This window comes from Phalangium opilio, unplaced genomic scaffold (genome assembly GCF_054372755.1).
Source record: "Phalangium opilio isolate 3A_F unplaced genomic scaffold, DU_Popi_V2 ptg000344l_1, whole genome shotgun sequence".
Lineage (NCBI taxonomy): Eukaryota > Metazoa > Arthropoda > Arachnida > Opiliones > Phalangiidae > Phalangium > Phalangium opilio.
Window position 1 is genome coordinate 204,848 of NW_028324227.1, and position 20,052 is coordinate 224,899.

Here is a 20,052-nt window from a genome sequence, read left to right on the forward strand (position 1 = left end):
TTTTATTATTTTTTTTTTTATTTTTTTTTTATTATTTTTTTTTTATTTTTTTTTTTATTTTTTTTTTTTATTTTTTTTTTTTATTTTATTTTTTTTTTTATTTTATTTTTTTTTTATTTTTTTTTATTTTATTTTTTTTTTTATTTTTTTTTATTTTTTTTTTTTATTTTTTTTTTATTTTTTTTTTTTATTTTATTTTTTTTTTTATTTTATTTTTTTTTTTATTTTTTTTTTATTTTATTTTTTTTTTATTTTTTTTTTTTTTTTATTTTTAAAAGTTTATAAAATTTTTAAACTTCCGTTTATTTTTCGCCGTAAAATGTTAATTAAACTTGAGAACTCGATTTAATAATGTAAAACAAAAGTAAAAAGTCAAGTCAAGTACTTACGCGATTTTTTGATTGACCTATGGCCTTTGAACTCTCGAGATAGATGAGAGACCGAGAGAGATAAAGAGTATTAGAAGTATTTCAATTTAGTTTATAGGATAAACAAATAAATATCCCGAATGTTGTTTAAGAAAACATATCTCAGAAGAAGCGCAAAAACAACCTTTAAAAAGTTAAATATTAATTAGTTTCGCTGTATATAAATATAAATGATTGTCACTAAATAATTAGAATATTTAAATATTTAGTTTTTAGGGAAAATGTTATGTTTCTCCGAAATTTATAATTTTTTGGTGTAAATAAACTGAAAATAACACGTTGTCTTTAAAGAAAGGGAGATGTTTGCGTCGTCTGCTTAGTCAACTTAGGAAATTTCCATTCCGAATCCAAAATGGCGGCCGGTGGCCACGTTGACAACAAAAGTTAGGCTTAACGAGCTCAACCCAACTTTAAGATATTTGCGTCGTCTACTTACTAAACAGGAAATTTCCATTCCGAATCCAAAATGGCGACGGTTCGCGTGGCCACGTTGACAACAAAAGTTAGGCTTAATGAGCTCAACTAGGTGGTCTAAAGTACAGAGTTATAGTACTTACTGTTAGTGTTACGGAGCAGTACGGAGTAACGGAGGAGGTTATTTTGGAGTTGAAATGGATTCAAGAATCAAAATAGGATCAAATTACGCGGCACAAACAACTCGGATATATCAGAGAGAGAGAGAGAGAAACGTTTTTACTTAAAAAAAAGCATCGAAAGATGATACAATGTAGGACCATTGTATTATCAAATTAAATTAATTCGTTTCATCTTTTGTATTTAATCCTTTCTGTTAATTAACTTTCTTTTGTCTTAATTAATTTTGGAGATTAAAAATATCCATTAATTTCTTTTTTTAATATATATAATATTTAAATCTTAATCTTTGTATTTACTTTATTTAATTTTGTATTTGTTTTTATATAAAAAGTCGCCTTCAAACCCTATCGCTTCTTCTTTATAATTAATCAATTAAAATTAATATTAATTATTAATTTATTATAAGGAATTGAATCTTCCGATTGTAATTACTTACAAAATGAATTGAATAATGCTAAATTTAAATTTAATTATTAAATTGGTTGGTTTTTTACAAGATAATTTACACGATATGAGATTCGTAAAAAATAAATATAGGACACGGAGAGGGAGAGGGGGAGGGGGGGGAGAGGGGGAGGGGGGGGAGAGGGAATGGAATAAAATATCAGGTAGATTCTTTTTAATTAATTTCAAATAGCGAGGTTTCGTTCGTTCGTCGTTTGGTAGTTAAATAATTTTAATTAAAAAAAATCTTAATTAAAATGAAGATTATGGGGAAAAAGTTAATTAATTTAAAAGATATAATTTAGTTATTATTTTGAGGTTTGTGTTCTATTTTAAGAGTATACGTAATTTTTTTCGCCAGAAACCTAAAGAAAAATGTTAAAGCTTACAATAATGCTTGATGAAAAAAAAAAAGCATTCTGGACTTACTTCGAGTACCGATTGTCGAATAACAGAACGTATAAACCAGGATTTTTGGCCACGAGTCGACCTTGAACGGGTGTATGGACAGAATTGACTTTTTTCGTCTTGAGTAGGACATCTTCCACAGCCGCCGTTTTGTCTTCGTTAGCTTCTTTGTAAATGACGGAAAACGCGATACTCTTAAAAAGAGAAAAGGGTGTCAAATTATTAAAGGTGAAATATTAAAATGTTCGGGGGCGGGGACGGGGGCGTTACCTTGGGAGTGGCTGTGAACTCCCACGTGATGGCCACTCCGCTTTCTTCGATTAGTAAAGGTACTCGATAAGAAGAACCGGCGTTGACCCAAACGTCCGATTTGAATCCTTCAAGACCGGCCGTCAAAATTTCCTCGATCGTTTTAGTCACGCTACTAGATTTGACGCTTTAATAAATGAAATTAATTAATTGATTAAATAAATGAAATTAAGCCAATTAAGATTCGCTAGACTCACTCGGAGGAAGGCTTATCACTGGGACTAGGAACTGGGCTGTAAGGACTGCAAGCGGAAAGCGAGCGAGTTATCTCTTCGTCCGAAATGATATCAAACTCGCTGGCCATTTCGTTAGCTTTATTCGTATCCACGTTTAAATCCGACGACGGGGAGACGCTATTTTGGATTCTGCGCAACCATTAAAGATTACCACCTCGATTGATATATAGCACCCTGAAGCGCCCGCCCATCCCATCTTTAAAGGCGTCTTATTTAGTTTCGAGCGCCCCTGGGCGGCTCGCACTCTCCCAATTATCCCATCCCCTCGGCCGACTAACTTAGTGGACTCACTCCATATTTTCGGAAGCTTCGCGACACGATCCCGGTTCGAAAGTGGCACTGGCACTGGCGCCGGCCCCGAGTTGCGAGGAGGAGTCGATACTCTCCGAGTCCGTGGAGTCGTGAGCGCCATTGATGGAGCTGGAGGTGGTGGAAGGGCGGCGGCGGCCTGTCTCGGCGGTCGGGTCCAGGAGGAGATGGCCGCTTCGCTTGCCTTCGTATTGCGAGAAACAGAGTTGGCAGGCTCGCGATCTGCGACTGTAAAGTGAAAAGAGTTTGTCCCAACGAATAATCTCAAAAGCCGAACTCAATAAAAGCGGGAAGATTAGCCACCTGCTCGCCGCCGTCAAGATCCAATAAGCGGAACAACCGTGGCAAAAGATGCCTCCGCACAGGCGGCAGTGATGCTAATAAAGGGGAAACAACCGTCAAACCAATTCATTTGTTTAAGCTAAAAGTGGGGCTTCTTCTTCGAACCTTTCTCAAAGTGAAAGAGAATGTCGCTTTGCATCGCATGCATTCGGTCACCTCCTTATCGGAGAGCCAACGATCTCCCGGGGCCAAAGAGTTGGACAAGTGCTCGCTCTTTTTCCACAGAGAGTCCTTGTCCCTTTTACCAAAGTAAACAAAGACTGGTCAGTTATCCGGACACGGGGTTAACCCCATCGCGGGGTCGCTAAATAAATGTAAATGTAGCGACCCCCGGAACTGATCTTACCGCGTTAATTTAATAATTTGCTTTTTCAATTCCTCATTATCGGACCTTAATTGATAAATTTCGTCATTCAACTCCTCGAGTTTCATTCGATATCCGTGTTCAACTTTATGCGCTTGTTCTTCCACTTGTTCCGAATATTTCTTCAACTCGTTTAATTCAATCGTCATCTTAATTAGCGAACAACTAAATGAATTATTTTCCCCTTTCCAGGGGTGGGGAGGGAGGGGGTGAATAATTAATTAATTAATTACGGCTTTCAATTCTTCATTAAGGACTAAACATTCCTCGTCGCGGGTAGCCAAGGAAAGTCGCAAATCTTCGAGTTCCTGTCCACGGCGCTCCGTCTCGTCCCGTCGCTCCTCTTTGATTTCGCCCAAGGCTTCCTCCAAGGAGTAAATCAGCCGTTCTTGTTCGTTCATTTTCTCTCTCATTTCCAAAATGGTCGCTTCTTGACCAGTGTAATGCTAAAAGTCGCGCGATAGAAGGATCGTCTTTAAGAATTTAGGCTCCAATTTCGGCTTATATTAAATTAAGTACTTTTAGAGCTCTTTCGAATTTCAGGGCTTCGGTGCTCAGCTGGAATTGTAAAGAGGAAACTCGCTGATTTAAGGAAGTTTCATTTTCGGAAAATTGCCTTTTCAACTGGACTATTTCGGCGCTGGCTTCTAGTAACTGTTCGTTCTTTAGCTGGACTTGGTTCCTGGCGTCTTCCACCACTTTTTGCAACTCGGTATACTCCTGACTGGCTTTTTGCAGTTTATTAACGAAGCCATCCCGTTCCTGACGAAAAATAAATTCGGCCCTTTTCTTAAAATCTTTATCCTTGGTGGAATCCGAAGCGTTTTTCTCTCGTAAAATTGTCATTTCATTTTCCAAACGCGTCACCTCGTTTTGCAGTTCAGCTTCTCGGGCCTGGAACGCTTTTCGTTCGGATTTCAGCTTGGCCACGATACTATCTCGGGCTCTCTTTCTCAGGAGGCTGCAGTCTTCTCCGAGATCAGTCGTCGAATCATTTTCAAGTTCCCCGGTTTCAATTGACGCAGCTACGTCATCGACGTATCGCGAGGAACGCGAGAAATTGGTGGTGGCTAAACCGTCTTCCAAATTTTCGTCTTGGTTCCAAACGGGGATAGCGGAAGTAGTCGGGTCTTCGATCGTCACGTCATCCTCGTCTAGAAGTAATCGGCTGCTAAGTAATCGATTTGGGGAGACTAAGCCATCCGAGGCGGGTACTTACCAACGGGCGGAATATCGTGGTCACTTTCGGAAGCGTCCTCGACTAAGAAATCGGACGATTCGCTAACGGGAGCGGCTTCGCTACTGGCGGCGCAGGCGCAGGCACTGTCTTCCGAGGAGACCGAGTTCTCCTCTCGGCTCCGGACCCCCAAAATGGCTTCTAGCCTCTGTTCCAGTATTTCGCTGCGTTTGGAACTGCTTAATAGCGTAAAATACAACATATTGCACTGCTCCTCTAGGATATCCAGTCTCGATCTGGGAGGAGCAGGCGCCTCGGGGACGTCGCCGACTCCTTCGACTCCCTCAACTTGGGGGCCAGTGGGAGAAGGCGGAGCGTCTTCAGGCGTCACGACCAGATCTGGACAAGAATTCTCGGGTACGGACTCGAGGACGGTAATGGAATTTGAGGTGGAGGACTCGGAGACCGTTTCCTCGACAAAGCCACTCTCCTCGCTGGGTTGCTTCCTTCTGCTGGCGAAATCGTCCCGTAAACTTTGCCACTCAACTTCGGACTCCAAATTCTTGAGCCTGACTCGACTATACTCCTCGCGCGTCGTTTCCAACTGGTGTCTCAATTTCGTCAGCAATTTTCTCTTTTCCTGCAATTCAAACTTCAAAATGGCTTCGGCGGATTGCATTTTTTTGTGTTCCTTGGCCAAGCAAGCGACGACGTTCTTGGTGTGACGCAGTTTGATGGTTTTCGCCATTAACTTCCGCTCCCTTTCCTCGGCGAAATTGTTCATGTCGGTACAGAAAGCTTGACAAGTTTTGACGACGGCTTCGATATCGTCCTTTTTACGAGAAATCGAATCGAGCGTCGCGCCCAAAATGTTCATGCAATTAACCAATGGGAAATTGTCGTTGGTCGCCACGACGGCGGGCACCGAATTGGTACGTTTAAACTCGTTGGGAAGGAGACGGGCGGCGGTCCCGGAGTCCTGGTCGTTATCGTCCTCGTGGTTTAGGGAAGGAAACTCGAGGTGACTATTACTGCAATTAGCTAACCTGCGCATGGAGAGCGTCAAAGTTTTCATCTCCGTTTTTAGCTTTTGACTAATATCGTAGAGAATGTCAATATTTTGATAGAGGCGATTGACGCTTATCTCGTGTTGGTTGATAAGAGGGGTCAACAGAAATCCGTATTGTTCGAAGGTCGACAGCTTCGAGTTAACTTCCTCCAATTCCGATTGTCGTTCATTTCGAGAGTCGAGGGGATTCTTCCTCTTCATTTCCTTTTTCAAGCCATTGTTTACTCGTTCCAAATCAGCGACCTGGCCAAGCAAACGTTGACGTTCTTCCGTCAATTCGTTTCTTAGTCCGTCCATTTCCAAGTTTTTCTCGGTGATCGTTTGATAGAGCTGGTTGACGCGACTCTCTAACATTTCCTTCTCTTCGCCAAGTTTCTCCATCACGATGTCGTTCTTTTCCAGTTTCTCAGATTGGTTTTTCAACTCGTTTTTCAGGCGTTTCATTTCCGTCGTAAGCTTTTCTTTGTCCGAGCTCAATTCCTCCATCAGGCGCTTGGCGTCTTCGAAGGCGTTTAACTTCAGAAGCAATTCCGCTTTGGCCCGGCCCACCGTCTCCAAATCCTCTCGTGTTTTAAGGAGTTGGGCGCTTAAGGAGCCCGCTCGTTCCGTCATAGACACGAGTCCGCTGGACGTTTCGGCGCACTGGCTTTTCGCCTTTAACAATTCTCCTTCTAATTTTTCATTCTCATTTCGGAAGACGGTCAACTTTTGGTCGAATCGTTCTTGGGCTCGCCTTCTCTCCGTTTCCAATTCGTCAATTCGCTTCTCGAGATCGAGTATTTGGTTTTGGAATCGAGATTTCTCGTCTTCGAGAGTGGCGATTTTGTCGTTTGCCGACGTTTCGGCTTCTTTAAAATAATCCTCGCGACTGGCGCTTTGAATGGACAAAATCTCGGCTTTATTGGCGTATTCTTCTACCACCTTTTCGAGCTTCAATTCGCCTTCTTCCTTGGCCGTTTCTACGGCCCTTTTTAACTATACGCGACAATTGAAATTTGTTAAAAGCTAACTCGGCACTACGTCAAAAGGACTCGAGTTTCGTGAAATATCGGCTTATAGGGGCTGTTCGGACCGTGGGACGAACCACGGCCGTCTTAGCATAGCGGGTGCTGGGTAAAGAAAGAAGAGGGGGTCGGACAGTCTCTCATTCTTCCAAACAAACAGATATATCTTTCCTAATTACGGTCCTATTTTGGGGCTGTCGCGTTTGAAAACTGAACTAGCTTTCTATTTCATAGCCAATATAAACCACAGGATATTTCACGACACGTACTGCCGTAAAAGGACTAGCAAATAGAAACGTGCCTCTTCAATTTCTTTCAACAACTTGGCCTCTTTCTTTAACATTTCAACGTTTCTTTGTCTACTCTCGTACAAATCGGCCTCAGCCTGACAAAGCTCGTAGATTTTTTGTTCCATTTCGGAACTTTCCTTTCTCTCGTCGTCAGTCGGGTAAGTAACCGGCCCCTCGCTCTAAGTGTTTGGCGAAAGACGAGACGCGTTTAATCGTAAAACCCCCAAAGAAACGAAAAGAAAAGGGCGGGCTCTGGAGCGTCAATGTATGTACCTGAGAATTTAAACTAGAAACGCTGATACTTCTACTGGGAGGGTGCCAGCTGAGACGGCTGTCGAAGCTCTTTGATCTGAATGAAGACCGAGTCGAAAGAAAAGATTCTTAATTCTTAGAGTAGGAGGGAGGGAGGGAGGGAGGGAGGCGTCTTAATTAGCGTCCGCCATCTCAGTCTTATACCTTGAAAAGGTGGGCCAAGAGACATCGAGCCCGTAACAATCGGGTGTCAAGTCAAAATGAATGTCGTTCAATTCGTAAAGAGACGAAACGAGAGAAGACCATTTCTCTTTATTACAAGGAATGCCTTTTTCGTTATACCAATCACTGCAATTATCAAATTGATAAAACACCCACCGCGCAGCCGCAAACGCTACTCCTTTCGGACGAAATTTCTCAAAATCAAAAATAAAATTGAAGATCTTCAAGACGACGTAGCGCCTTTATTATTGTTAATACGCCTTAGCGCGGGGGGGGGGCGCGAGCCCCCTTTGGCAAACGGTCTGTCTTTTGACCAATCCTCAATCCCTATCTTGATTTTGATAAATTTGACCGGGGGTGGGGTGGGGGGCTCGTAATTCTTACCTAGTTATTTTAGTCTGATCGAAACAGAACTGCAAAGTATCGGCCAAACAACCTTGACTGAGACAAAAGCGAAGGAAGGCTCGACCACGACCACGCGTACTTTTTAACTAAGATACAAAAATTCCTCCTCACTCAATTCTTCTTAATTGTTTGCGTGGGGCGAGTAACTCAGAGTGCACGAATCTGGAATTCCCCCCCCCACCGCGACAAACAAATTGAGTCGCTTTTAGACAAACATTTTAAAAAGCCCTATTGATATACTGATATCAACGATAACGGCGCATTTATTTATTTCCGAAAAAAAATTCCCAGGCTATTTTTAGAATTTTGTAACACTACTTTTGATGATCTTAAAGATCTGGTTGAGAACTCGAAACTTTTCTCAGGACAATTCAAATACCGCGCGCCACAAAATTCCGAGGGGTCAATCACTTTATAGGTATATTTTGATGGAAATATAGGATTTTATATGACGGTTTTCCAGAATTATAGGCTTATATAGGACGGTTTTCCAGAATTATAGGCTTATATAGGACACTAAAATATTTTTAAAGAACCAGCACCGCAAACAGGGGCCGGGCAATTAAGCAAAATGTTCAAAAACAACCCCCCTCCTTAGGAATAGCATTACACTAAACTTTGGAGGCTCGTAACTCTGTTTCTACTAGAGATACGGGGATGTCCTTTGACTATGTTATAGTCCTATTTGTCCCCCATCCAACCATACTAAAAACTTGGGTCTACTACAAACAGGGGCCGAGTAATTAAGGAAAATGTTCATAACCACACCCTCCATAGGAATAGCATTACACTAAACTTTGGAGGCTCGTAACTCTGGTTCTACTAGAGATACGGTGATGCTCTTTGAGTATGTAATAGTCCAATTTGTCCCCCATCTAACCATACTAAAAACTTAGGGCTACGACAAACAGGGGTCGAGTAATTAAGCAAAATGCTCGTCAACTTGGTTATCGTCTCACTTATTGTTATTATGTTACTTTTGATTTTTAACCTTGAACTTTAAAGGCTCATAACTCTTGTTCTATTGGAGCTACGGGGATCTCCTTTGGATATGTTATAGTACTCTTTGCTCCCCATACAAGGATACTTTAAACTTGAGGCTACCTCAATATCGTCGTCAACTCATCTTTTGTCTCACTTATTGTTATTAGGTTACTTTTGATTTTTGAAAATAAACTTTGGAGTCTCGTAACTCTTGTTCTACTAGAGATACGGGGATGTCCTTTGAGTATGTTATAGTCCAATTTGTCCCACATCTAACCGTACTAAAAACTTAGGGCTACGACAAACAGGGGCCGAGTAATTAAGGAAAACGTAAACAAACAACCCCTCCATAGGAATTGCATTAGACCCAACTTTGGAGCCTCGTAACTCTGGTTCTACTAGAGATACGGGGATGTCCTTTGAGTATGTTATAGTTCAATTTGTCCCCCATCCAACCATACTATAAACTTAGGGCTACGACAAACAGGGGCCGAGTAATTAAGCAAAACGTAAACAAACAAACCCCTCCATAGGAATAGCATTAGACTATACTTTGGAGGCTCGTAACTCTGTTTCTACTAGAGATACGGGGATCTCCTTTGGATATGTTGTGGTCCTATTTGCCCCCCCCCCCCCTATACCTATCTATTTTTAACAAGTTAGCTAACCAACCCAATTCTATTATTTTTTTTTAGACCCGAGTCCTGGTTTTTCAATAGGATTTTTGGCGATTTTAGCCAAAATTATAGGATTTTATTGGACAGTTTTAAAAATATATGAATTTATAGGAATTATAGGACCTTTGGGGGCCCTGATTAAAGGGATTTCGCGTAATTTTTCGTGTCTTTGACAGTGTTTAAATGATTACTCATTATAATCAGTCAGCGGTGTACGGAAACTACGAGAGTGATTAGCCCCTCGGAAAATTCAAAATATATTTCCAGATTTGTACAAACTGAAGCTCGTTTAAAAGTATAACAGGACAAGAAGGGGGGAGGGGAGGGGAGGGGGGTGTTACCTCCGATTTAAGTTTGACAAAGCGCACGCCATCGTGGGGTTGTTTTCTCGAATTGGACAAACATTGGCAAAAATAGTCCCAGTAACTTTTTTTGCCTCCGAGAACTGATGATTTTTCTGTTTAAAAAGGGACTCCTGATTATTTCCTCAACCCTAAATTCAATCTACGCTTTATTGTTCTCGCCAAGTTTCGGCGAAACGTTGTTAAAAATAGAAGAACACGAGGAGGGGAGGAGACGGGGTGGGGGCGGGGCTATCATTATCGTACCTTTGATATCGTGAAGCAAAAGAAATTCTAATTTGGCGCAAAATCTTTGCAAAGTTAAACTTTCGTCCGAAATCGGATATTTATCATTTTCTTCAAACTGATTCTTCAATAAAGTGACGCACTCTTCAATTTTTGAAGAAAAACTTATTAGTACTCTCGGAAGTTTATAAGAAATGTTCCGTAAGTATGACACACAACTTATGGAATGTTACTGAGAGCAGAACTACACGCGGTTTCGCAGTCCATCTTCCTATTTAGTCCGTACGTCTTAAGCCTGACCAGAAGCTCTCAGTAACCGGTGACAAACTTATGGAACGTATCTTACTAAGCGTTTATATTTAAATTGGGAGGAAAAGCCAGAGTTAATTAAACAAGCGTTAGGGAGGGAGGTTTTTTAATTTTCAAATTCGCACCTGCAACGTCTTGGTTGATTTTATCAATTACCGATAAGTGAGTGGACGAAGCCATGGTATTTTTACAATATCCAACATGCGCGCCTTGAAAGGATGGTTTAAAATTCGACGACGTTAACTAGTTATTACTACGCACGTCACGCGTTAATTATTCACAACATAAGAGGTACAAGTTCACAATTTTTACACGAAAAAGGGTTCAACATTGGGCATTTAAAAGTCGCGGTATAGTTCATTTTCTCAATAAACAACACAAATTTTAAAGTAAACATACATCATTCTCAATAACGCGACACTGTAACTGTCACAACACTACCAAAATTATAAGATATTTAAATTAAATTGAGGCAATGTTAATGCGAATTATGGTATCAATTTTGGCTCTCTCATGCAACATTATCTTGACAACGCATAAATGTAATTAGCTAATCGTAGACATTTAAAGCTAATAAATTATAATAGTAACACTAAAACATAAAGTTAGATTAAAGTTTTAACTACGACAAATCTAATCTATTATATAATCAGACAGACCCGCTGTATGGTTTGTACTATTTACACTACAGGACATAATTTTAAAATAATAAATCATAAATTTTGGAAAAATAAATCTTTTTTTTTTTTCAAAGAAATGGTAAAAATAAACCTCTAATTTGTCAGTAACCATGCTCTTGCCTACTCTCTCTTTAAAAAAAATAAAGAAAAATTGCAACATACATAGATCGGTTTCATACACTAAGCCTTGGCTTCCAAAATGCAAATTATATAACTTATCGGCTTCACATCAATCGTTAGAACTAAAGCTACACCGATACTAACAAACAAAACGAAGAAGTGAAATTTCGACTTACCCAGTCGTTAATTAATCCAATAATCCAAGTGAAATCCGCACTTAAATCCACTTAACTCGCGAACGCGTTTCCTGAGTCCGACTGCTTAATACCCGGAAGGCCGCGAGCGCGAGGCGTATTCGCCAGCCATTTGATTGGTCGACAGCTCCGATGTGGTAATCTAAAAACCAGCTGATTGCGCGAGATATTTTCCCGCCAAAGTAAAAAAGGCACCCGGGAAATGTCAATGGCTGCTAGCCGGCCGCCGCCGCTATGTTTCTTCCAGGGAAAAAAATCTTAAAATAACTTTTTCCGAAAGTCTCGAAATAAGATTTCAAGTACGAAGATGAGACACAACCTTCCTTGGCTGGCGTCTCCAAATGACTAAACAACCTACCACCAATTAAAAACAGAATCACTGACTAAACACCCAGCTATTAGGCAACAACTCTGACAAGTCATTTATCTTTAAGCCTAATTTTTAATTAGGCTTACAATAAAATATCTTAAATATTTTTAGAAACACTAATAAATTAGAAATAAATATATATCAGTCCTAACTTATTAGTACCAAATAAGCTACCATGGCTTAGCCCCCCCCCTTTTTTTTTCCCCCGGATTTTGGGGGGGGGGAGTTCTTTCAAGAACACAGTGATGGTGAAACTATTATTCAGTCTTACTTACAGGAATTACAGAGCTAGGGATCCTTTTTGGCGACTTTCCTAAATCCCTGAGCTTGCCAAAACAACTGTGTATTTTGCTACAAGAGATTGCTAAAGAACAGTTGTACATTCCCAAAATAAATAAAGAAAGAGTTAAATATTAAAGGACATCAAGGTTATCTGGATCAAAATTTGAAGTAGAAATAAAATAAAAAGAAGAAGAGACAATTGGCTTTAACATTTTATATTTTAATGGTTGTGGTGGAAATGGGTTTTTTTAAAACATCCATTCTGGCAGTTAACATCATATAACATTAACAATAACATCAAATATACAACTAAAAAGCGAGAAATTGGACTTTTAGACAAAAATAAATAAGAAATCTATTAAATTTTTGGGAGGGAGTCTTTCATTTCATGTCATTTAAGACTCTGACGCGCTAGGCTTCTTAAAAAAGGAATTATACATGGAATAAAGTACTCCAATTGTGCAGAAAGCCACCACGGTTCCTTGGGCACCCACTCTCAACTGCATCAAGTACATGGAAGTGGTCATGTTGCCTCTGTACTTGTACTTGTAAGCGCCGTACAAGACGCCCAAGGCGCACCCGCTCAAGCCTAAGATAAAAGGTTTCAATTACTTACGGACCATAATGAATTATAACAACCTACCAATGGCCATAAATGGAGCTTCTTTAGTCTTACGACTGAGTCGATCAGATTGAGACTCGAGTTTGTATTCCTCCAAGACCGGCTTTTGATCAGCCATTTTCTAATTATAGCAAATATTTGCTAGTGAGTATGCTAGAAAGGTTATCGGGGGAAAAGTGATAAAACCTTATCAGTTAGGTTATTTTTACAAATCTTTGCCCTTGACGGGCATTACGCGTCCGCTAACAACGCCTATAACTAACCCTAAACTAAAAGTAAATCTTAAATTCCTTATTCTAAATAAAACGGGCCTTTAAACAAGTTAAATTAACCCTTTCATCTTTACGGCTTTTTGACCTTGGGAACTTGTTACACAACACTACACAATGTATCAAATACGACCGAGGCTTAGCGGATAGGGCAGTGGATCAGTAGGCCAAGCCTACTAGATTTAAATATAGGCCTATATACATCAAGTAAGACTCGATTTAAACACTTTAGAAGCGAATTTAAGCAGTAATTAAGATAAAATAATAATTAAAATCGAACTTACTTCACGAACGATGTAAAACACCGGCCTTCGACGAGGACAGCCTAGGAAAAAGACTTTACCGTGCTCGAGCTGAGAAGACGTAACCAAATACTAGACAGTGATTGGAGGGAAACTCGGGGAGGGGGGTAGACATTGGAGAGGGTTGAGTATCGAAAGGCCAACTCAACCTAAGGTAAACTAACCGAAAGGCCAACCTCACGTTAGGCCAACTATGGTACCGCTAGGCCAACTTTTTATAAGGCCAGCCCATTGTTCTGCAGTAGGAAAATTCAGAAACAGAGGTTTTTTGGGCGGAGCCTAGTGTGGTTTGAGGAGTGGCTAATTTTATTTTTAAAAAGTCTTTGTATCGAAAGGCCAACTCAACCATTGCCTGGAAAATGGTCTGTTGGCTGGAAAATGGTATGTAGGCTGGAAAATGGTATGTAGGCTGGAAAATGGTATGTAGGCTGGAAAATGGTATGTAGGCTGGAAAATGGTCTGTAGGCTGGAAAATGGTATGTAGGCTGGAAAATGGTATGTAGGCTGGAAAATGGTATGTAGGCTGGAAAATGGTATGTAGGCTGGAAAATGGTATGTAGGCTGGAAAATGGTATGTAGGCTGGAAAATGGTATGTAGGCTGGAAAATGGTATGTAGGCTGGAAAAGCAAGGAGGGAAGCATTAAATAAAATATATAACATTAATCTTCCAAGCAGAGACCTCTCGTTAAACTACCTGTAAACACGGGAGCCAAGGTTCGTGGTAAAATAATCACTTCTCGAATCACGTAGGCTACGAATTGGAGTCCTTTTTAACCTGTAATTTAAGGCATGGAAACATCTTACATATAATATTTAATCGAAAAGTAAAGTATTGTATGTTTATTTAATTCATAGTAAATATATTAGATGAAATATTTTGAGGAATTAAGTTTTTGTTTAAACTAGGTATAAGGAATAAATATAGATTAAGGCATGGCAGATGGAGCCATAGGTACTTGTTATTTTTCTTTCAACATTTGTTCTTGGCCGCTTTTTTCAAAATCACTGATAAGCGATCACACCAACACGAGTGTTTTTTTTTTAGAATATACGTATAGAACGAATATGAATCCGTCAGCTTTGCACGTGGATATGTCCTAATATCTTTCCTCTTGGACTTCGGTCAACCCTGATATTAATGCCGAATTCCTTTGGATGCTCCCAGAGCGCAATAAAAGTGAGTAGTAGTTTCCAGAATCAGGATCTCCTGGCTTTATTGCTCCATGGGAGCGCTCCGCGAGCACCCAATGGAATTTGGCTTGAGAGACCAAACCAAACCTATCATACCTATCCCATATAAGACTAACGGAGTATTTATTTGTTCATTTATACCAGCCCTCGAAGTCAACGAAGTGACTTATATGTAAACAAAGGTGTGATTACTATGGGAAATGTTCCAGCTGCCTTTTTTTATTGAAAATTCATTTTTCGTTAATGATATTTATTAAATTTTCTTACCTACGTTTTTCTCCATAGAGTTCCAGTCTCCAGATGGAATTATTCTATGAACTTTTAACGTGATTAATGAAGTAAAATATTTTAGAAATGATACTATTTACAAGATGAAGTTTTTAAATTGTTTCTAGTCATATTTGGGAATAGGCTTGCCGGTGTGGCCACCGCCACTCTAGGTGGCGGTGGTGTGGCTAAGGCTCAATACGCAAATTTTGGGGATTCAAGTCTCGAGTATTAGGCCTAGTAATAGCCATTAGTTTTAAGATAAAAGTGCATCTTAAGAACTAGGCCATACCTTCATTTATTATTTAGGAGAAAGGTGAATACCATAAGTGTATATCACCACATTATAACATACTTTCTTTACATCAAATCTAGGTTAGCATTTTCACCCATAGGTGGTTGAAATGTTTCTAATAATTTTGAATAATTGAACTGTAACGAATTTTTTAATATGGGCAGATAACTATCACATGGGTGAATTGTATGTAATTTAGAAAACTCATTATACCCTTTAGCCTTCTTTGTAGCTTTTAGTTTGAGAGAAAAAATACACAGGCTTTTATTTAACAATTCATAAACAATGAACCATCCATTGATTATATAGCGTCCAGTCATTGCATAAAATTTGAAACCTATCATATATTGAAGGGCTCCACTGGCACTGTAGATTTGGTAGAGGTAAAAAGTGGTCTGCCATTTGCACGTGTAAGCATAGAGACTCCGGTAGAGACCTTAATTAACCATCTTGTACGGTCTCCTCAATCATGGAAGATCTTAATTTTTATCTGCACGTGCACCGTATCTCTAGGATCTTAATTAGATTTTAAGGCCAGCCTTCATGAATCATTAATGGTCGAACCGTCCATAGGAGATTTTCAACCTATTCTAGGATGATTATTAGAAATTACGTACCTGACTTAAGGAGTAATCAACCATTTTATATGGTCTCAATGGCTATTGAAGATTTGAATTTAACCTGAAAGTATGGACTTATCTCTAGGAAAGTAATCATGATTAATTAACCTAGCTTTGCAAGGTCCATTGAAGGTTTGAATTTAACCTAAAAGCATGGACTTTCCAAGGAAAGTAGTTATGATTAACCAGCTTTCTGAACCCATGAGAGATTTGTAACGTCCAATGAAGGGTTACCTGAAAATATGGGCTTATCTCTAGGAAAGTAATCATGATTAATTAACCTAGCTTTGCAAGGTCCATTGAAGGTTTGAATTTAACCTAAAAGCATAGACTTTCCAAGGAAAGTAGTTATGATTAACCAGCTTTCTGAACCCATGAGAGATTTGTAACGTCCAATGAAGGGTTACCTGAAAGTATGGACTTATCTCTAGGAAAGTAATCATGATTAATTAACCTAGCTTTGCAAGGTCCATTGAAGGTCTGAATTTAACCCGAAAGCATAGACTTTCCAAGGAAAGTGGTTATGATTAACCAGCTTTCTGAACCCATGAGAGATTCGTAACGTCCAATGAAGGGTTACCTGAAAATATGGACTTATCTCTAGGAAAGTAATCATGATTAATTAACCTAGCTTTGCAAGGTCCATTGAAGGTTTGAATTTAACCTAAAAGCATAGACTTTCCAAGGAAAGTAGTTATGATTAACCAGCTTTCTGAACCCATGAGAGATTTGTAACGTCCAATGAAGGGTTACCTGAAAATATGGGCTTATCTCTAGGAAAGTAATCATGATTAATTAACCTAGCTTTGCAAGGTCCATTGAAGGTTTGAATTTAACCTAAAAGCATAGACTTTCCAAGGAAAGTAGTTATGATTAACCAGCTTTCTGAACCCATGAGAGATTTGTAACGTCCAATGAAGGGTTACCTGAAAATATGGGCTTATCTCTAGGAAAGTAATCATGATTAATTAACCTAGCTTTGCAAGGTCCATTGAAGGTTTGAATTTAACCTAAAAGCATAGACTTTCCAAGGAAAGTAGTTATGATTAACCAGCTTTCTGAACCCATGAGAGATTTGTAACGTCCAATGAAGGGTTACCTGAAAATATGGGCTTATCTCTAGGAAAGTAATCATGATTAATTAACCTAGCTTTGCAAGGTCCATTGAAGGTTTGAATTTAACCTAAAAGCATAGACTTTCCAAGGAAAGTAGTTATGATTAACCAGCTTTCTGAACCCATGAGAGATTTGTAACGTCCAATGAAGGGTTACCTGAAAATATGGGCTTATCTCTAGGAAAGTAATCATGATTAATTAACCTAGCTTTGCAAGGTCCATTGAAGGTTTGAATTTAACCTAAAAGCATAGACTTTCCAAGGAAAGTAGTTATGATTAACCAGCTTTCTGAACCCATGAGAGATTTGTAACGTCCAATGAAGGGTTACCTGAAAGTATGGACTTATCTCTAGGAAAGTAATCATGATTAATTAACCTAGCTTTGCAAGGTCCATTGAAGGTCTGAATTTAACCCGAAAGCATAGACTTTCCAAGGAAAGTGGTTATGATTAACCAGCTTTCTGAACCCATGAGAGATAGCTCCGTAACGTCCAATGAAGGGTTACCTGAAAATATGGACTTATCTCTAGGAAAGTAATCATGATTAATTAACCTAGCTTTGCAAGGTCCATTGAAGGTTTGAATTTAACCTGAAAGTATACTTTCCAAGGAAAGTAGTTATGACTAACCAGCTTTCTGAACCCATGAGAGATTCGTAACGTCCAATGAAGGGTTACCTGAAAATATGGACTTATCTCTAGGAAAGTAATCATGATTAATTAACCTAGCTTTGCAAGGTCCATTGAAGGTTTGAATTTAACCTAAAAGCATAGACTTTCCAAGGAAAGTAGTTATGATTAACCAGCTTTCTGAACCCATGAGAGATTTGTAACGTCCAATGAAGGGTTACCTGAAAATATGGGCTTATCTCTAGGAAAGTAATCATGATTAATTAACCTAGCTTTGCAAGGTCCATTGAAGGTTTGAATTTAACCTAAAAGCATAGACTTTCCAAGGAAAGTAGTTATGATTAACCAGCTTTCTGAACCCATGAGAGATTTGTAACGTCCAATGAAGGGTTACCTGAAAATATGGGCTTATCTCTAGGAAAGTAATCATGATTAATTAACCTAGCTTTGCAAGGTCCATTGAAGGTTTGAATTTAACCTAAAAGCATAGACTTTCCAAGGAAAGTAGTTATGATTAACCAGCTTTCTGAACCCATGAGAGATAGCTCCGTAACGTCCAATGAAGGGTTACCTGAAAATATGGACTTATCTCTAGGAAAGTAATCATGATTAATTAACCTAGCTTTGCAAGGTCCATTGAAGGTTTGAATTTAACCTGAAAGTCTAGACTTATCTCTAGGAAAGTAATTAGGAATTAGTAACGTGCTTTAGCCACCATTTTTGCTCATGGTTTATTACGAACTAGGGCTATAAGCCTTACAGTTCAGAATATCACAGTAGTGATATCACAGTAAAATATTATACATCACATTGTATCACATAATAATAATCATAGTAACAGTCAATGACATGGAAAATTTACACGAATAATTACATATTTAAGTGAGCGCGAAGTTGAATGATAGTGTTCCAAGGTCGATTAAAAAATTTTAATTTTTAACCTGAAAGTGTCTCCAGGAAGGTAATTATTAATTACTAACCTGTCTTCGTGAACGCTGAATCAAATAATCCCAATGTCCAATAGTTATTTCTTGAAATAGTTATTTGTTACCTTCACTTCCCTAAGCAGTAAGCACCGCGCCCTAAGCCAAAGCAAGCACAAAGGCAAGCACAATGGCAATGCAATGCGGCAACCGTTGAACCGTCCGTTGCGGTCTCGCAGATTTGAATTTTGACCATACCGAATACTACTACTCTATTGGCTAAATTAAGCTACAGTGCTGCTCCCGGGTGGACGCTTCCTAAAGTGTTGTGAGAAAGAAGGAGGCTGGAGCCTGGGTTGTGGGGGCAAGGCAAGGTTAGTAAAGTAAAATCGCTATAATGGGGGCAAGGAGGGTTATTCATTCTCCGTGGTGGGGGTTAGGCATTTTTCTTTTTTCCATGTTTTTTCCCTGTCTGTCAACCCCCCAACCACAGTTCCAAATGCCATGATTTATGTCAACCCTAGTAGTTAGTGAACATATGGGGGTTTGTAATTCTTCTCTGCCTTTGCTAGCACTGTCATAATAAATGTCAACTGAACTTCAGAGGCAAAGAAATGTCGGTTTTTTTTCTTTTTAAACAAAGTAGTAACAGTGGAAATGTAGTATTAATCTCTATTGGAAAATAACATTAGGTGCCAATGCTCGAAATTTGTAAAATTCAAAACCCATTAATCGGCGTTAAAAAATAGTTTAATTAATTTTAATCGCCATTTTTTGGTGCGATATGGTTATTTATTTTGTAAAGTGTAGGATAGAGTTATAATTGTCATTTTTAGACCGTTAGAACGGCTGTTATGGTTTTCGCATATAAATACTTTAATTAGGCCCATAATAATTAAACCGATATTGATTTTGGGGTAATTTTAACCAAGGAATTGAATGGTGATTTGCAAATCAGTATAAAATTAAGTACGTGTAAAAAAATATCACTGTACCGCTTTGAAATCCTTTTTTTTCAAATTCCTGACTCTAAAATTAGTCAGGAAAAATCATTTTCTTCTTTAATTACCTTAATTACGAGCTGTAATTAACAAAAAACGTAAAAAATATTCCATCGAAACTTAACGTTGCAAACGTATGAAGTATAAACTGGTGTCACCCTAGGTTGGAAGCTGAAATCAAAGACCACTTTTATAACATTTAGTTTTTTGGTTATTTTCGGTTTCTGATTATAATTAGCTTAATGATTTAAGAAAGCACATGAACTCTGAATGTTCCGAATCTCCTGATTCCAATGGTGTTAATTTCAGGTCTCCACGACTTACTGTTAATTAATTTTGTAACTAAACGCCCAAAAAGACAGACGATATTTTTAATTTTCCGTCTTTCAAACATATTTTTGGCATTAAAATAGCAATTAATTCAAATGATATTATGTGATTCTGACGTAAAAACCTGTAAGGAATCGAATGAAAGTGGTCGCAAGACCGTAGGCTTAGCAGTTGATTAGTTGTTCCACTAATTACGGCTATCCGCATTTTTAAATACAACCTAACTGGGAAGCGAGAGAAAAGGCTACGATCTCTGGCCTCCCAGTGTATTTTTGGTATCAAGTGATTTAATCAGAGCAACAATCTTAATCATCCTAAGTTTTGACGGAAATTTTTTGTTGGATATTGTCACGTGACCCATTTGTAACGAAACATGATTTTTTATATATTTAACCATACTCAGTTTTATTTGCTTATGATAGAGCCC

The 20,052-nt window shown here is 38.8% G+C and overlaps 2 protein-coding genes and 1 long non-coding RNA gene across 7 annotated transcripts; 1 reads left to right on the forward strand and 2 right to left on the reverse strand.

Annotated features, from left to right (window-relative positions):
• Window positions 1–1,095: 1,095 nt before the first annotated feature.
• LOC149609883 (uncharacterized) lies at window positions 1,096–11,540 on the reverse strand. Of its 2 annotated transcripts, none has more exons than XM_089860029.1 (19): window positions 11,390–11,540; window positions 10,539–10,622; window positions 10,126–10,248; window positions 9,859–9,974; window positions 7,836–7,942; window positions 7,434–7,577; window positions 7,251–7,326; window positions 6,989–7,156; window positions 4,657–6,658; window positions 3,957–4,591; window positions 3,671–3,883; window positions 3,420–3,586; window positions 3,179–3,311; window positions 3,035–3,108; window positions 2,714–2,959; window positions 2,384–2,551; window positions 2,148–2,313; window positions 1,899–2,071; window positions 1,096–1,834 (listed from the first exon to the last, which is right to left on the reverse strand). In XM_089860029.1, exons 2-19 carry the CDS (start codon window positions 10,591–10,593, stop codon window positions 1,771–1,773), a joined length of 4,830 nt encoding a protein of 1,609 aa, XP_089716155.1. In that variant the 5' UTR covers window positions 10,594–10,622; window positions 11,390–11,540; the 3' UTR covers window positions 1,096–1,770. The 2 variants fall into 2 exon arrangements, with proteins under 2 accessions (XP_089716155.1, XP_089716156.1); XM_089860030.1 differs by having other exon boundaries at window positions 10,539–10,850; window positions 11,390–11,475.
• Window positions 11,541–12,258: 718 nt separating this feature from the next.
• Window positions 12,259–13,353, reverse strand: LOC149609884 (HIG1 domain family member 1A, mitochondrial-like). 2 transcript variants are annotated; one of them, XM_089860073.1, is made up of 3 exons: window positions 13,235–13,353; window positions 12,703–12,834; window positions 12,259–12,648 (listed from the first exon to the last, which is right to left on the reverse strand). In XM_089860073.1, the coding sequence occupies exons 2-3, from the start codon at window positions 12,797–12,799 to the stop codon at window positions 12,455–12,457; spliced, it is 291 nt and encodes a 96-aa protein (XP_089716199.1). In that variant the 5' UTR covers window positions 12,800–12,834; window positions 13,235–13,353; the 3' UTR covers window positions 12,259–12,454. The 2 variants fall into 2 exon arrangements, with proteins under 2 accessions (XP_089716199.1, XP_089716200.1); XM_089860074.1 differs by having other exon boundaries at window positions 12,703–12,802; window positions 13,235–13,316.
• A 91-nt stretch (window positions 13,354–13,444) lies between these two features.
• LOC149609885 (uncharacterized) lies at window positions 13,445–15,764 on the forward strand. Of its 3 annotated transcripts, XR_016376922.1 has the most exons (5): window positions 13,445–14,087; window positions 14,160–14,205; window positions 14,299–14,430; window positions 14,589–14,626; window positions 14,730–15,764. It is a non-coding gene; the product is annotated as an uncharacterized LOC149609885 (long non-coding RNA). The 3 variants fall into 3 exon arrangements; XR_016376921.1 differs by having other exon boundaries at window positions 14,589–14,807; XR_016376923.1 differs by having other exon boundaries at window positions 13,445–14,077; window positions 14,589–14,807.
• Window positions 15,765–20,052: the final 4,288 nt, after the last annotated feature.

What these genes read in the sequence shown, in the direction of transcription:
- LOC149609883 (XM_089860029.1), bottom strand. Translation starts at nt 10,593, where the DNA reads ATGGCTTCGTCCACTCACTTATCGGTAATTGATAAAATCAACCAAGAC. An exon ending in GATCAGACTAAAATAACTAG is followed by an intron (nt 7,578 to 7,835) that starts GTAAGAATTACG and finishes TGATAATTGCAG; the next exon opens with TGATTGGTATAACGAAAAAG. An exon ending in AGTTCACAGCCACTCCCAAG is followed by an intron (nt 2,072 to 2,147) that starts GTAACGCCCCCG and finishes TCTCTTTTTAAG; the next exon opens with AGTATCGCGTTTTCCGTCAT.
- LOC149609884 (XM_089860073.1), bottom strand. Translation starts at nt 12,799, where the DNA reads ATGGCTGATCAAAAGCCGGTCTTGGAGGAATACAAACTCGAGTCTCAA. An exon ending in AGCTCCATTTATGGCCATTG is followed by an intron (nt 12,649 to 12,702) that starts GTAGGTTGTTAT and finishes CTTTTATCTTAG; the next exon opens with GCTTGAGCGGGTGCGCCTTG.